The sequence below is a fragment of the Zingiber officinale genome, chromosome 6A (genome assembly GCF_018446385.1).
Source record: "Zingiber officinale cultivar Zhangliang chromosome 6A, Zo_v1.1, whole genome shotgun sequence".
Classification (NCBI taxonomy): Eukaryota; Viridiplantae; Streptophyta; class Magnoliopsida; order Zingiberales; family Zingiberaceae; genus Zingiber; species Zingiber officinale.
In genome coordinates this window covers 84,540,722-84,555,873 of record NC_055997.1, presented here as the reverse complement: position 1 = coordinate 84,555,873, position 15,152 = coordinate 84,540,722, and the positions used below count along the sequence as shown (strand labels likewise).

Below are 15,152 nucleotides of genomic sequence, written 5' to 3'. Positions count from 1 at the left end.
CATTGACCTCAATTCTACTGACCGCCGACTGTGTACAACAGTCATGATCCAATCAGACCATGTGAGTGTAATATTAATCATAATAGATTATAACAAGAGTTATGGTCTAATCAAGTTATGTTAATGTATATGAAAACATTATTTTGATGGTTTTTTTAAAAAATTATTTTTGCCCTTATAAATTAAACATACTCTCAACTTATTGTATTTGTCTACACAAATATATATATAAAAAAGATCTACATGACAATGTTGGTATATCAGGGACACTATTAAAAAATACAAACAAATAAAGATAATATATAAAACTATAAAATTAAATAACATCTTCATCTATATTCCAAATTGTATAGGAATGGCAAAGATGAATCCGATCTTTCAAAATCGATCTTAAAAAAAAAAAATAACTTAGGGGTTTTTAGGTTCGGATTAGGGTTTTTAGGTTGATTTAATTTTAGATCCGGGTTGAATTTAGATGGACTTAAATTTAAGATTTAGGAAGTTTTTTTAAGATTAAATTTTAAAAGTTAAGATATTATATATATATATAAATAACATAATATAGTATAACAATGATAAAAAATATTGAGATAAAGATAAAAAAAAATATAAGAAAATAATAATAAAAATTTGGTTGGGTGGAGTTAGGTTATGCATGTTTACATTCATATTTAGAATTTTCAGATTAGATATGAATTTGGATTATGGGAACAGTTTATTGTAAAATATAGGATAAAATTATGTACAATAGATCCTTCTCCGATATCTCGTATAATGAGAGCTTCGTACACCGGACTGTCATTTATTTTATGTGAATTTGAATTGAATTTGTTTTATAATCGATTTTTAATCCGATCTGAATTCCTAATCTTATGGAGAGATAGAGGAGTTCACTCCCACGGTAAGAGTCACTCCCTTTATTTAGTTCGGATCCTCTGTCCCTAATTTTTTCTGTCCCCGTGTCCCCTTACCAATCGGACAGATCAGATTACATTTCAAAGATTTCTTGCACATCACGAGGATATTGCACATATCTTAAGGATATCTTGAGATATAATCTAATTCGTCCGATCGATAAGGGATACGGGGACAAAAAAAAAATTGGACAGAGGATTTGAAAGACCCTTTATTAAACATAATAAGCGGCTTCTTAAATCCTTACTTTTTTAAATTAATATATATTATTTTAATTTTAATCTTTTTTAATTGAAAACAAAAAGTTGTAAGAAAGTGTGGGACTCTATACATATAAAAAAGAGTTAAAAACACGAGGGAGATTGTTTACTTTTAGTAACGTTGAGCGTTATAGGAACTCATGAAGAATTTCCACGTAGCCTTTAGCTTTTGTTTGAACATTGCCTATTTGCAAATAAAAAGGTAAATTTTAATGATAAGAATTGGATCCACCAGAATTTGAATATAAAGTATTTCATTATTATATATCATCTTAATTAATATATATCGATCAATCAAAAAATAAATATAAAAGATTTTATTTTAACTGATCACATTCTAATTATTTAGGGCTGTTGTTTGCAAAATGTGTTGTATCTATATGCATATTTTGTTAAAAATTCCCAAAATTTGGAACTTAAAAAATACGCATCATAAATTTTCAACATCCTCGTACGATATACATGCAAAACTAGTTTTATTTATGAATTCCTTTTTTTTTTAACACAATAATATGTTTGAAATTATTTTTAAATGTTGAACTTCTTTAAATTAATAAATTAAATTTCTAAAGCTTACAGGAGAAGAAAAAAGGGCGAGGCCTTGTCACGTGGATTGTGAGTGAGAGTGGAGATCAATCGTATGGGTTGGGAATGCATTGATGGCACCCTCCAATTCAATTGGCAGTGGATCATCTGCTGCGAGATTGTCGTGAAAAATTTAATGCCACCAGATTTCTCCATTTATTTAAAATTACGATATATATATACTTCTGGATATTCCGATTCATTTTTACGATCAAGATCCGGAGGAATTTCGGACGTCTGGATCAGTCGTCTAGGGGTGTATATATATATATGTAATCTAGAGAAATTAAATTTTACTTAGAGAAAAATATTATTTTATTTTATTTATATATTATTTCTGTTACCGGTCTTGCATTATTAGACACAAACAATTTAAGCAATTAAGAATGTTATATATGATGTTTGGCCAACAGAGGAAGAACACAATGATGGAATTTATAGCACAGATAAATGAGGCAACAGACAATTATTTGGAGTAGAAATTTGGACTATCAATTTATCTCTTTTTTTTTTTTTGCAAAAAAGTTATTATTGCAAAATTTTAATATTATAAAATATATATGCGTGCGTGTGTTTCCTGTCTGAGACAACAACTCCAGTGGTTAGTGAAATATATATTTTATATTTCCGACTGGGCTTACATGCGAACGGCCCAATATAGTAACGAGGAAGCCCAACACAGTAAGTTACTTATCGCACTCGCGCCATTTCGAACCGTTCGTTTCCCGACAGACGCGCACACACAGACTCACTCCGTTCTCCGATGGCGCTGCCGATTTCGTCGCTGAGTTATCGCACGGTCCCTCTGACGGACACGAATCCCTTGCTTGGCCGTATTGGATCCGCTTGGAGAATTCATCTTCCTCCTGGGAAGAATCGCAGCGATCGGAGGCGGATGCTTTCGGTCACTGCCGCTCTCATCACCGAGCCGGATGCTTTCGAGGTCGGGAGGTTCGTCGGAAGCTACGGATTCATGAACATCACCAGGTCTTCCCTATGCCTCCATTTGGGTTTTAAGGAATCTTGTCTCGGTTCTTCTAACGATAGGTTTTCTGCTAAATTTTGGCTTGTTCTGTTTTGGCGTTTATGAACTGCTTCCCTAGATCCCTAATATTTGCTAATTTTGTTCCGGTTCGTTTTAAATCGAACAGCTATTCTTCATTTCAAGGAGGGTTTCCTAATGCTAATTCATCCGAAGTTCCTGGGTATTTCCCCCAAGGCATCGATCGTCTGAGGGTTCAAGATATCGGCGAGGGTCGAGTGAAAATAAGGTACCTTCATTAGATTTCAGCCATTCAGCCAATTGATACATTATCATGTTTTTTCGGTTATCTGATGATATAATGTTAGTATGGCAGTTTCATTTCAGGCTTTACGAGGGAAGAATAATTCAAGGTCCATTAAGTGGGACTCGAATTATTTTTAAGGTACCTATCTTATAGGATGGATTATAATTTGTGAGGCATATGGTTTTTCAGCTAGTTTTGGTTTACGATGAATTTTGCTTCTTCATCTCGTGCATATCAATGGCTTTCTGTCTTTATAATTTCAAGTTTACAACCGATATAATGTGAGTGCTGACTTATGTACTCCTATGATCGTTTGGCTGTTAGGTTCACTGATACTGGCACATTGCATCAGGAACATTTAAAGTTAAGTTTTTAAGACATACATCAACAAACCATAGTTTATTTTAGCAAAGAACTTTACAGGTATATCCTTTATAAGGGAGAATTTATCTAGCCAAACCATCATAATCATCATTTAGAAGCCTTGTTTTCCCAACATTTTGGAGTCATCTACATAGATCATACACTCCTATGAGCTCTATGCAAGTAGTGAGATTCAAATCAATGAAATCAATTTCTACCACATTGATTAAAGATTTCCCCCCAAAACTTTAGAGTCATCAACATAAATCTAATGGGCTCTACGCAAGTAATTATATTCAAATCAACGAAATTGATTTCCATTTCATTGATTAAAATTTGCTTCGATTACTATGTTAATTTCATGTATGAATTTTTCTTACAAAATATTTCATTCTAACCATCATCAGTCGAAGATGGATCGCGTATGAGATGACTTGTTTGTTGATCGCAAGAAGACCTCGGGAGGGAGTTCGAAGCCGCGGACGAACTGGCAACCTGCCACATCAAAGAGGACAAAGGAAGAGGGAAACGTCAGCAGACTGGCTAGGGAGGGGTCCCAGCGCAGTCACTTCGACGCTCAGATGGGGAGGCTTGACAACGGTGAAAAATGGAGGTGAAAAATAGTGGGGAGCGATGGGAGAACTTACCTCCGTTGGAAGAAGGGACCCCAAATATATATAGTGTTGACTCTCTTAGCACGAATAACGAGGCACGTTGCTAGAATAAGGCCAACCATATTAACAATCTGTTGTCGCCTTTCCCCAATTGTACCAACCAATTCTGCGCATGGAGGATGGAAACCTCCACTATATGGGTTGCACCGAGTATTTTCTAGTGATTCCCAGACAACGATTACACATAGTGTTAAAAGAATTATTGGGCTGATGGGTTGTTGATTATTATTCCATAATGATGGGCCTTTTGGGGCTTCCAGGCCTTGATGGGCCCCGGTGATATCTCTGCAACGGTATTAATGATATCCGACCGGACCTCCGTCCCGAGTGGGTATGATCGGATATATATTGGGGCACTGAATATCTGTGCGGTTGAGTTAACCTTTGCCGATTCAATCTATCTTCCTGGCTATGAAGTCCGGTCAGGCCTTGGAGAGAAGAGCTAAGTATATCGAACCAACGAGCCCACCGATGGAGCTAGTTGGAAATGCCTGCTCGGAGCTTCTCACGGAAACCAACTTAGGGCTCTTCGAGTGGCTTTTTACAAGTGTTCGACCATGCTTCTAAGAATCATGCCCTTACTCCTCTAAGGGCTAGCCTGAGGCCAGGCCGCTCAAGTTACCCCCTTGGGACTTCAACCACCACGCCCCTCGGGACTTTGACGGCCACATCCCTCGGGACTCTGACACTTGCGTTGAGGGCCCCATCTTATTCGCCGTATCAGTGAGGCATATGGTTTTTCAGCTAGTTTTGCTTTACAATGAATTTTTCTTCTTCATCTTTTGCATATCAATGGCTTTCTGTCTTTATAATTTCAAGTTTACAACTGATTTAATGTGAGTGCTGACTTATGTACTCCTATGATCGTTTGGCTGTTAGGTTCACTGATACTGTACATTGAATCAGGAATATTTAAAGCTAAGTTTTAAATGCATACATCAACAAACCATAGTTTATTTACGCAAAGAACTTTACAGGTAGATCCTTTATAAGTTAGAAATTATCTAACCAAACTATCATAATCATCATCTAGAAGCCTTGATTTCCCAACATTTTGGAGTCATCTGCATAGATCATACACTCCTATGAGCTCTATGCTACTAGTTAGATTCAAATCAACAAAATCAATTTCTAGTACATTGATTAAAGATTTTTCCCCAAAACTTTGGAGTCATGAATCTGATGGGCTCTACACAAGCAGTTATATTTGAATCAATGAAATTGATTTATTAAAATTTGCTTTGATTGCTATATTAATTTCATGTATGATTTTTTCTTACAAAATATTTCATTCTAACCATCATTAATTTTGTCATCATAATCATTCCTTACCCTTCCCATTATTTTTCATTCTATTAGTGCTATTGGATAGTTTGTACAAATTATCTTTGACTTGACTGAATCAACTCAATTAAAGTTTGGATTAGTTTGGTCACAGTCGCATATGCATCCTGCATAATTGCCTGCCTAGATTACATATTGGACTGTCTAACCATATCTTTAGATTCCAATGTGCATATAGGATTTTCAATAGAGTCACACATAGCATACACACACGCCTCCACATAGGACACTTTTTAAAATATTGTTATAAAATTTTCACAATGTTTCTTTGTTACTTAATGAAGATTGAGGTATATCCTGGACGACGAACTGGTGGTGTAGAAGCTGATGATTTTTTCTTACAAATATTTCATTATAACCATCATTAATTTGTCATCATAATCATTCTTACCCTTCCCATTATTTTTCATTCTATTAGGGCTATTGGCTAGTTTGTACAAATCATCTTTGACTTGACTGAATCAACTCAATTAAAGTTCAGACTAGTTTGGTCGTAGTCGCATATGCATCCTGCATAATTGCATGCCTAGATTACAATTAGACTGTCTAACCATACCTTTAGATTCCAATGTGCATATAGGATTTTTAATATGGTCACACATGCCTCCACATAGGACACTTTTTAAAATACTGTTATAATTTTTTCACAATGTTCTTTGTTATTGAGACTTAGGTTAATATGGATTAAGGTATATCCTGGGCAACGAACTGGTGGTGTAGAAGCTGATGAATTTTTCTTACGAAATATTTCATTATAACTATCATTAATTTTCGTCATCATAATCATTCCTTACCCTTCCCATTATTTTTCATTCTATTAGGGCTATTGGCTAGTTTGTACAAACCATCTTTGACTTGACTGAATCAACTCAATTAAAGTTCAGACTAGTTTGGTCTTAGTCGCATATGCATCCTGCATAATCGCCTGCCCAGACTACATATTGAACTGCCTAACCACATTGGATTGATTGATCCACACATTGGTCATCTAGATTGCGTAACCATATCTTTAGGTTCCAATGTGCATATTGGATGTTCAATACAATACGGTCCCACATTGCATACAGACATGCCTCCACATAGGACATTTTTTAAAATACTGTTATAAAATTTTCACAATGTTTCTTTGTTACTGAGACTTAGGTTAATGTGGATTGAGGTATATCCTGGACGACGAACTGGTGGTGTAGAAGCTGATATTATGGCTACTAATGAGCTAACTACCTATGTTTTCCTCCAGGTAAGGCAACTTGATTTTGCTGCTGGATAATAATATCCTGGAAAGGAGGATTTTCGCTTGAAACTTTGTTGTCTGAATTCCTTAATCTTGAGTGATGTACTTTATTATAATTAGTTGTGTTGCCTTGCAGAACAATCCAGATCACATTTGTCCTAATCTTCAGCTTTTGCTAGGTGGTTTTGAGACCAAAACTGGGGAGCAGGTGTCTCTGACAAACTTTTTTTGTGCATTTACAACGTGACAAATGCTACGTGGCTGTTCATTGCTGATGTCGTTTCACTGCAGTGGCTTGCTTTCAGAAATGATGGGAAATATAGTGCTGCTGATTACTGCATGCGTACGAGTCAAAAAAGTTCAGAGGAAAATGCCAGAGGGAAGTTTTTTTGGAATCCTTTCAATAAGGAGGAAAAGATTAACCAGAGAAGATTTTTTATAATCAAACTGCTAAACGGGGCTATCAATGGCCTGGCTTACCTGCACAATCACGATAGATTGCATCAGAGTCTTGGTCCTTCTTCTGTTGTCTTAAAGTATATTACCCCTGTAGACTTTTATCTTCAGACACTTGTTGGCATTTTAGTTTATGATAAAAAGGATAGAAGGTGATTTAATTGATCTTGACAGCACCATCATGGAGAAGAATGTGGCATATTTGGTCCCAAGGCTCCGTGACTTGTCCTTTGCAGTTGATATTAGGTAAGCTAAGAATTCCTTACCAGATTTTCCTCTGAAATAGAATCTTCAATCTTCATCCCTCAAAGAACAAGATACCTTGTTTCATTTATCAATGTACTATTTTCTAATCCTGAACAGGACAATCATAGCACTTAGTAGGTAGACTACATAGTACATTGTCATTTTGTAATATTTCTACTTTTAATCAGCATGGCCAATTCAATCCTAGAATTGGAAAAGTTTGTATAAGCTACATCTTTCCTATATACATGAACATGAGAGTCTGAAGGCCTACTTTAGAAATCAGATCATTGTAAGTTTTCTTTTCACTATTTCTGGATTATGTATTTGTATTTCAGCTGCTGTTCATGCTCTAATTTGTACAGCCATCATTGACAAAGAATAGTTATGCCTGCAGACTGCAGTGTCTTGATAATCCCTGTTAAAAACTTGGAAGTTAACTAATACTAGTTTACAGTTTGATTTGTGCCTCTGTTAAAATGGGAAATGTTTAACATATTATTACTCTAGAATTGGTTGTCCAGTTGAGTTCCTTACATCCTGTATGCCTTCTTTTGTTGCTTCAGATTCATAATATAATACCTGTAATTGACTAAAGGAATTTTACAGGTATTCATCTTTAGGAGCACCTGAGAGTGTGTTATCAGAAGGGCTATGGCGAAGAGCATTTGCGGCTGGGGCTTTTACTCCTTTGGAGAGACGAGCTTATGGAATAGCAGATGACATGTAAGTTTTCCAGTGCTCTTGGTGATATGATCATGTTACAATTATTTTAAAATTTGTGTAACTTTGTCAAGCAAAGCACTTCTAAGGTAGTGGTTCACTTTAAACAGATATGAAGCAGGACTTCTTTTTGCATACTTGGCATTTGTTCCTTTTTGCGAGGCAGGGATTATTGATAGCATTTCCTTGCAAGTAAGTAGAAAAATTACTATTAGAGAATGCACTGTACTTTCTGTTTTTGTGTACACAATATCTGAACAATTGAGATGCCAATTACCAGAGACTTTTCGAAAACATGTTCCAGCTTGACCTTCTTGCGGCAAGAGAGTAAGAATCTAGATTTTAGTTATGTTGTTTTTTATCCTTTTGATTCCAAGAATGAGTCAATTGTGTTTCTCTAAAAGGTTTAAAGTCTCATTCTATGTTGCATCTTCATGACTTGCTGGAACTAGATGATGTTGGTGCTGATAACTGTAGTGTGTGTAGTATGAGATAATGGCCATTGACACTGACCAAGAGGAAGGCAAAGTAAGAAGGAGAGATAGAAAAACAAGAGAAGAGGCGGAGGGAGGAGAAGAATAAGTAGAGGAAGAAGAAAAGGAAGAAAAAGACGTACCTAAGATTCTTCCATCATTGACTCTACTACTGTGGACCTTAAGTTTGATCCCTTTATCTGCTGACCTTGAGGTCTTCTCCTGCATCAATTTCCAAGTCATTAGCCTCCTCGTGTCCAATTGACTCTCCCAGAGTGTTGTCCTGATGCTGAGTTTGACTTCATGAACTAGCAAAATGGAAGGTAACCCACAGTCCAGGAGGACAGAATGAAACTTTAATCCTTGTTTGTTTGACAGGAAATATGCACTACATGCTATTCAAACGCATAAGGATCTGTTGTACAAATGCAAACATAAGTAAAAATCAAAATTTGGGTGGTGACGCATACCTAGGTGTTTATCGGCATTCACTCCATTCCCTCTGGCCTCAAATGTACTAACCCTTGCTTTCTGACCTTGAATATCTTCTCTGGTGTTGATTTTTTCCTCTTGTTACAGCTCCCAATGTCCAATTGATTGTTCTGTTGGTGTTTGTGTCTTGATTTCGTGAAGCACTAATGAAGCAGTACGTGTCACCAATTTGAGAAGTCAAAGAATGAAATTTCAATTCTTGTTCTCTGATCATATGGGAGCAAACATACACATCACTTTAAAAAAAACAAAAGGAGTGAACCAAGGAGGTTTTCTTGAGATAGCAGTACATGATAACAACTGACATCACAAAAAGGGAAGTTCCAGGAGAACCATAGAAAGCAAAGAGAGTTCACTGGCCTGGCCGCAGTTGATACTTTTAACCCTCCAAAGCCACTGAACATCTTCCCAGTCCCAAATACATTAACACTCTCTCTCTAAAAGATTTTGGAGCATCTGCAGTGACAAATTTCATGGTGCCAGACATCCACAAAAGTGCAGTATACTCTTTGTTTGACCCTGGAAACACCTGATCAAAAGCCATTGCAGAACCAGGTAAAAAATTAAAGAGAAGGTAGAATCTGATGAAGCCTGTGAACAATTGAGACATTTCTTGCTGATCTTCCGCTTAACTTTTCGGAGTTCTGAATTGATCTACCAGTATGGTGGTTGATATAAACTCATTGAAGGAGATGGAGAACTCACCAATCTCTGAAATCTTAACCTAAGCAAGGGAATCAGTAAATAAAAGAAAGCTTTTTTTGTTGGCGTTGTTGTCTTTAACACAAACTCATATATGATGGTACTCATATAATAAATCTCTCTTGTGGCTACTAACTGCTGTTCTAGCTTTAACACTATTTATTTCAAGATTCTCCATCTAATAATCTATCCACATTTTTGATACATACATCCTCCTGTCTTATTCCCAACTGCTCCTACCTTCAGTGATCTTGCTGCTTATGTTTCTTTTGTTTATAGAATTAATAACTTTTGGCTAGTGTGATACTTTTTTGACTGAGTTTTACTGATGCTATATCAGTTAAATTTTCTTGGCTATGTTCTGATATTGTATCTGTAACTGACACTATGCTGACTGAACAAAGGATTTATATCTATTGGAACATTAGCTGTGGGTTTGACCAATTTTTGCATTAAAGCCCTTGTTTGTTTTATTTTCCTCTTGTTCTCAAATCCCATTCCATTTTTTCTTTCCATAGAGATGCTGATGATTAAACTGCAATTATTTACTTTGTTTTCTCAGCAAAGCTACAAATTTATTTTCTTTCATTATATTGCAGTGCTACAGATTTATTTGCTCGTCATATTCACGCCACAGTTGTATTCTATGCAACTATTGTAAATCTTTGCATGCAATACAGTAAATATTTTCTCAGTTTTGTTATGTTATCTGACAAATGATATCATTTATGCATCCTTTTAATTATTGACGACATACTTTTTGAGTTGATTATATTTTTCTTCTGCAGGTACTGTTCTGCAGATGATCGATTATCAGAAGCTGTCAAGTTTCTAGATCTGGGAGATGGTGCTGGCTGGGAGTTGCTTCAGGTTAGCATCTGTGTTGTCACATTTTATATTTCTTAAAGTTCTCTCAGCAAATTATCATTATTTTCATATCTCAATCATCTGTAAGTATTGTTCAAAGATTTAAGGAATTACGCCCCAGGGCATAGCTAAGCTGGTCACCACATGGTAGATTTGCAGTAATAGGCAAGGGCCGATTCCTGGCGAAGCCGACGGAAATACCTCCCATGTGATGACCTGCTTGGTTTTCTAATTTACCCCTCTACAAATGACTATGGGGCCAGCCGTGTGGGGCATCCGGGATCAGCGTATGACCTTTTGAAGAAATAGATTTAAGGAATTACACTTTTTGGCATATTATTTTCTTAAATGAAATGTTGTTATCTCTTTGTAACACAATAACAAAAGGTATGTTATTACAAACAAGTTACTCTTTTAAGTTCTAACATGAAGTTATTACCTCGCTCCTCAACTCACACGGTCAAGTGAGCTTCGATGCCATAATCTCTCTTAGCAAACCATCATTCCACCTGATCCACTAAGAACCATGGCGGTTCATTAGCTTCCTCAGGAGAATTAACTGTTTGAGAAAAATCAGAGAAAACTTTGGCGCTTCTCATTTCTTTTCCCAAGCAACCTAAATAGTCTGGCACTCATCTTGCAATGGGGAATGAGAGACCTCGGGCTTTCGTAATCCTCTTCCTGTTGTTATATTCTTGAATTTCTAATGTTTATTGGTTGATAGTTGTGCTTATTTGTGGGTCCTAACACATTAATTAATGGGTCCTAACATCAATGCTTTAGTAGTCGAACACTCATTTCAACTTAGGCTGCTTTCCCTTTTTCTTATTATTCAGGCAATGCTGAACCCTGATTACCGTCAACGTCCAATTGCAGCAGCAGTATTGAATCATCGGTTTATGACAGTTGCTGTCCCATGAAGATCATACAGTTTGTGGCATTTAATGACTTTACTAGCAAGGCCATGCCATGTAGTTGATTTATTCCCTTTGGCTGAGCCAAACGGTTTCTGGATTTGCCATGCTTGAGCAATTTGAGAGTCATGCTACTAAATTGCAGACATGCAAGGGAACCGTGTGCGCTGTGTTAATTATGTAGATTATGTGTATATTAACAAGTAAAGTTAAATTAAGAATAAAAGACGTTTAAGCCCTCTTTTTTAGTGGTTTTCTATTTCTTTAGTTAGCAAATTAAATGCTTAAAATTTATCATATTCCTAAGTTTTGTTTTTTTTTCTGAATGCGTGGAGATTTTTATACATCATTAGTTTAAATGCAAAACAAGTATTATATGAATCTTTTTCTCGTCAAACTTTATATATTTCTTTATCACTACGTATGCATGCTTTAAATTATTGAAAACTATATTTGTACAGGTTGACTCAATTACAAGTCTAGATCTTGGACGTAATACACATGCACCTGAAGATATAGACTTGAAAATTATTCAAGTCTATATCTTGTTTAACTTACTGCCCCAAATTGAGGTCATTCATTAGGTGTCACCACCATTTACAAATATAATTAGCAAGGTGACTTCATTTCTTTAAGAGTTATTTTATTATTTTTATCTGAGAGTGATTGCTGTTGGTTGTCATAAAGCAAGGCCGCCATCTAAATCTATTCATTCATTGAATGATTTGATGACAAACTTTGAGGATCCTCTTTGACTAACCTTTTGGATGGTAAAAGACTAAATTTTTCAGTACTAATTTGTCAGCAAAATCCATTGCAGTCACCAAATAACTACTTGATGAATCAATCATGATTCATGAAACCAATTTTGACTTGGCTAACAGTTTTGAAGAACACAGTGAGTAGCAATAATCTGCAAAAATTTAAGGGAGTGTTGGATGAGGGGAGTTAAACTAATCAACTGTAGAAGGAGAAGAAATATTTGACTAAGAGGAGCAAAACATGCATGAATTTCTTGAGGACGATGACATATGAATGAGGAAGAAAATCTTGAGCCCTGACGGATGAGTATATTTTTTGAACTTTATAGTGTTCTTGTCAGTAAAAGGGAACCTTCCTATTTATAATACAAGTCTACTTGTTCCAACAAAATGTTGTGCACCACCAAAGTCAATAACAACTCATGTTGAACCATAAACCGAAATATAACCATTAACAATTTGACTTCTTTAATTTGTAATCGTTATAATTTATAAATAATCTAAAAGTCTCTATCTTCTTTTCAATTCCCTGTGTATATATATCTATGTCTCCATCCACTTTGTTGCAGCTACAAATTAAATATCAGCTTAGCAATCCATGGGGAGGTCTCCTTGCTGCAAAGAGACAAAGACTGACGTAAAGAAGGGGCCATGGACTCCGGAGGAGGACAGGAAGCTCATCGAATACGTTCAACTCCACGGCCACCGGAGCTGGAGGAGCCTACCAGAGAATGCCGGCCTCAACCGGTGCGGGAAGAGCTGCCGGCTCCGGTGGAATAACTACCTCCGGCCCGGCATCAAGAGGGGCCAGTTCTCTGATGAAGAAGAACGCCAGATCGTTCACCTCCATTCACTCCTCGGAAACAAGTATGCATGATTTATTTATTTCAGTTTCCGACTAAATTAAAAACTGCATTTCTCTTCACAAGAACTATTTATACTTCTTTTAGGTGGTCGAAGATCTCGTCGTTCCTGCCTGGACGCACTGACAATGAGATCAAGAACCACTGGAACACACGCCTGAAGAAGAAGCTCCTCAGAATGGGCATCGACCCTGTCACCCACGATCAGCTCCCTTCCCTAGCAAACTTAAACGCCCTCCTCATGCAAGTCGCCAATTTGCAGATGCTGCAAAACCTTGTTCAACTCATGAGTACTCCTAATCCCCCAGAGCCTTGCTCAGGCATTAATCCTCATCTCATTGATCTCCTCCCACTCAATTCTCTGCTTGAAGAATTACTCGTAACGAGTCCCCTCGATCCAATTGTCAGTTCTTATGGCATGCCAATTAGTTGTTCAGATACTCATCAGATGGTGCCGGAGGGTAACCTTGAGGGCACCGAGTGCTTGCAGAGGGATTCAGTTGCAGCAGCTCCGTGGCAAGGCCTAAATCTAGCAGAGCAAGAGTTTTCCTGGAAAGATATTTTAGAGTAAGTAATTGTTCTTACTTCTTAATTAACTCCCTAGTAAAATGGCTGCCAATCCATAAATTAACCTACGTGATCGATGATCTTGTTTTGTTGCAGCCAAATCAACTCTCCGAATGAAGATTGAAGTGTAAAAGATAGAGGGGGAATAACTAAATAAAATAGATATGTTATTTGAAGCTAGTAAAGATGCTGGCGAACATATTTGTTTTTTGATATTATTTGCTTTATTCCTTACGTAAAATATTGTTTCTGTTTAACAGAATTTTGTCATTGTCGTTTTAGGGTGAATGTCGATCCATTATTTCAAAGGTTGCATCTTCCTTTCAGAGTCAAAGCCATGGAAATGGAGCTCTCTCCTTTGCCTTCATTTTAAAAATTGTATATCATAAAGATATTTGTTAACTTTTATATTCATATTTGTTACTTAAAAATCTTTATTTTCTTTCGTAAAAATTGAAATTCAACTAGTCAAGTAAATTTCTAAAATTATCACAATTAATCGGAGTTCAACTTAGTTATAAATATAATTAGGGAAAAAATTACCTTTTAACTCCCCTTTATTTTCTATCTAGTAGTATTTTATCCCCGTGTATTTTAAAAAAATAATATTTAATCTCTTTTTATCAAAGTCAAATGTGAAAAAATTATTATGTCCTTATTTTTTTTATAATTTTTTAATAATTTTAAAAGGCAAAATATTTAATAATCTTAAAAGAAAAAAATTATTATGTATATTTTTTTAATAATCTTAAAAGGAAAAAATAATATTGAATTTATTGATAATTTATGTTCAATTCTGTTTCCTTTATTGATCAATATCTGAACTAATTCTAAATAATTAAAGGTTGTAATTTATATTTTTAACATGTGTATTACTGCTAATTTATTAATTAAAATTAATAAATTATATGTAATCTCTAATAATATAAAATAAAATTAAGTAATTTAAAATATATATTTTCGTCGCTCCACCTGCTTAACCTTCAAATACAATATATAATAATTATTTTCTTCACTTCCTAATAAATTTAAAATTTTAAATCCACTCATGTCCACGGTTATATAATATAAGATTTCATAAAAATATGTGAGTTATAATTCTTCTTCGAGTTCTTTTACTTTCTCATGTATACATGTGAGTCTCATATCATTCATCACTAATTTGATCGGCAAAGATGATAACATCGATAATGCCAACTCTCAATTGATAAATTTTGTTTTGTAGAACATCGGGGATTAAATATTATTTTTTAAATACAGAAGATAAAATATAACTTGATAGAAAATAGAGAAGGGTTAAAGGTACTTTTCCCATATAATTATTCCATTAGGTTTGTTCATTTTGAAGAAAATATTTTTAAAATGAAACTATGATAATTCAATTTAAAAAAAAACATATGTGAGTATATATTTTATAAGTGGTT

At 35.4% G+C, this 15,152-nt stretch overlaps 2 protein-coding genes across 6 annotated transcripts; both read left to right on the top strand.

The window, feature by feature from the left end:
* Nucleotides 1–2,486: 2,486 nt before the first annotated feature.
* Nucleotides 2,487–13,003, top strand: LOC121996760. Of its 5 annotated transcripts, none has more exons than XM_042550844.1 (12): nt 2,487–2,747; nt 2,912–3,031; nt 3,130–3,187; nt 6,590–6,670; nt 6,801–6,872; nt 6,956–7,200; nt 7,295–7,366; nt 7,976–8,092; nt 8,200–8,281; nt 8,370–8,416; nt 10,545–10,626; nt 12,868–13,003. In XM_042550844.1, the coding sequence occupies exons 1-12, from the start codon at nt 2,524–2,526 to the stop codon at nt 12,937–12,939; spliced, it is 1,272 nt and encodes a 423-aa protein (XP_042406778.1). In that variant the 5' UTR covers nt 2,487–2,523; the 3' UTR covers nt 12,940–13,003. The 5 variants fall into 5 exon arrangements, with proteins under 5 accessions (XP_042406778.1, XP_042406774.1, XP_042406777.1 ...); XM_042550840.1 differs by lacking the exon at nt 12,868–13,003 and adding an exon at nt 11,999–12,134; XM_042550843.1 differs by lacking the exon at nt 12,868–13,003 and adding an exon at nt 10,775–11,989.
* LOC121996761 (transcription factor MYB74-like) lies at nt 12,897–14,075 on the top strand. Its single transcript, XM_042550846.1, has 3 exons — nt 12,897–13,165; nt 13,249–13,728; nt 13,825–14,075. Exons 1-3 carry the CDS (start codon nt 12,897–12,899, stop codon nt 13,850–13,852), a joined length of 777 nt encoding a protein of 258 aa, XP_042406780.1. The 3' UTR covers nt 13,853–14,075.
* The last annotated feature ends 1,077 nt before the right edge of the window (nt 14,076–15,152 follow it).

What these genes read in the sequence shown, in the direction of transcription:
- LOC121996760 (XM_042550840.1), top strand. Translation starts at nt 2,524, where the DNA reads ATGGCGCTGCCGATTTCGTCGCTGAGTTATCGCACGGTCCCTCTGACG. An exon ending in CTACCTATGTTTTCCTCCAG is followed by an intron (nt 6,671 to 6,800) that starts GTAAGGCAACTT and finishes GTTGCCTTGCAG; the next exon opens with AACAATCCAGATCACATTTG. An exon ending in GACCTTCTTGCGGCAAGAGA is followed by an intron (nt 8,417 to 10,544) that starts GTAAGAATCTAG and finishes TTTCTTCTGCAG; the next exon opens with GTACTGTTCTGCAGATGATC.
- LOC121996761 (XM_042550846.1), top strand. Translation starts at nt 12,897, where the DNA reads ATGGGGAGGTCTCCTTGCTGCAAAGAGACAAAGACTGACGTAAAGAAG. An exon ending in CATTCACTCCTCGGAAACAA is followed by an intron (nt 13,166 to 13,248) that starts GTATGCATGATT and finishes TACTTCTTTTAG; the next exon opens with GTGGTCGAAGATCTCGTCGT. An exon ending in TCCTGGAAAGATATTTTAGA is followed by an intron (nt 13,729 to 13,824) that starts GTAAGTAATTGT and finishes GTTTTGTTGCAG; the next exon opens with CCAAATCAACTCTCCGAATG.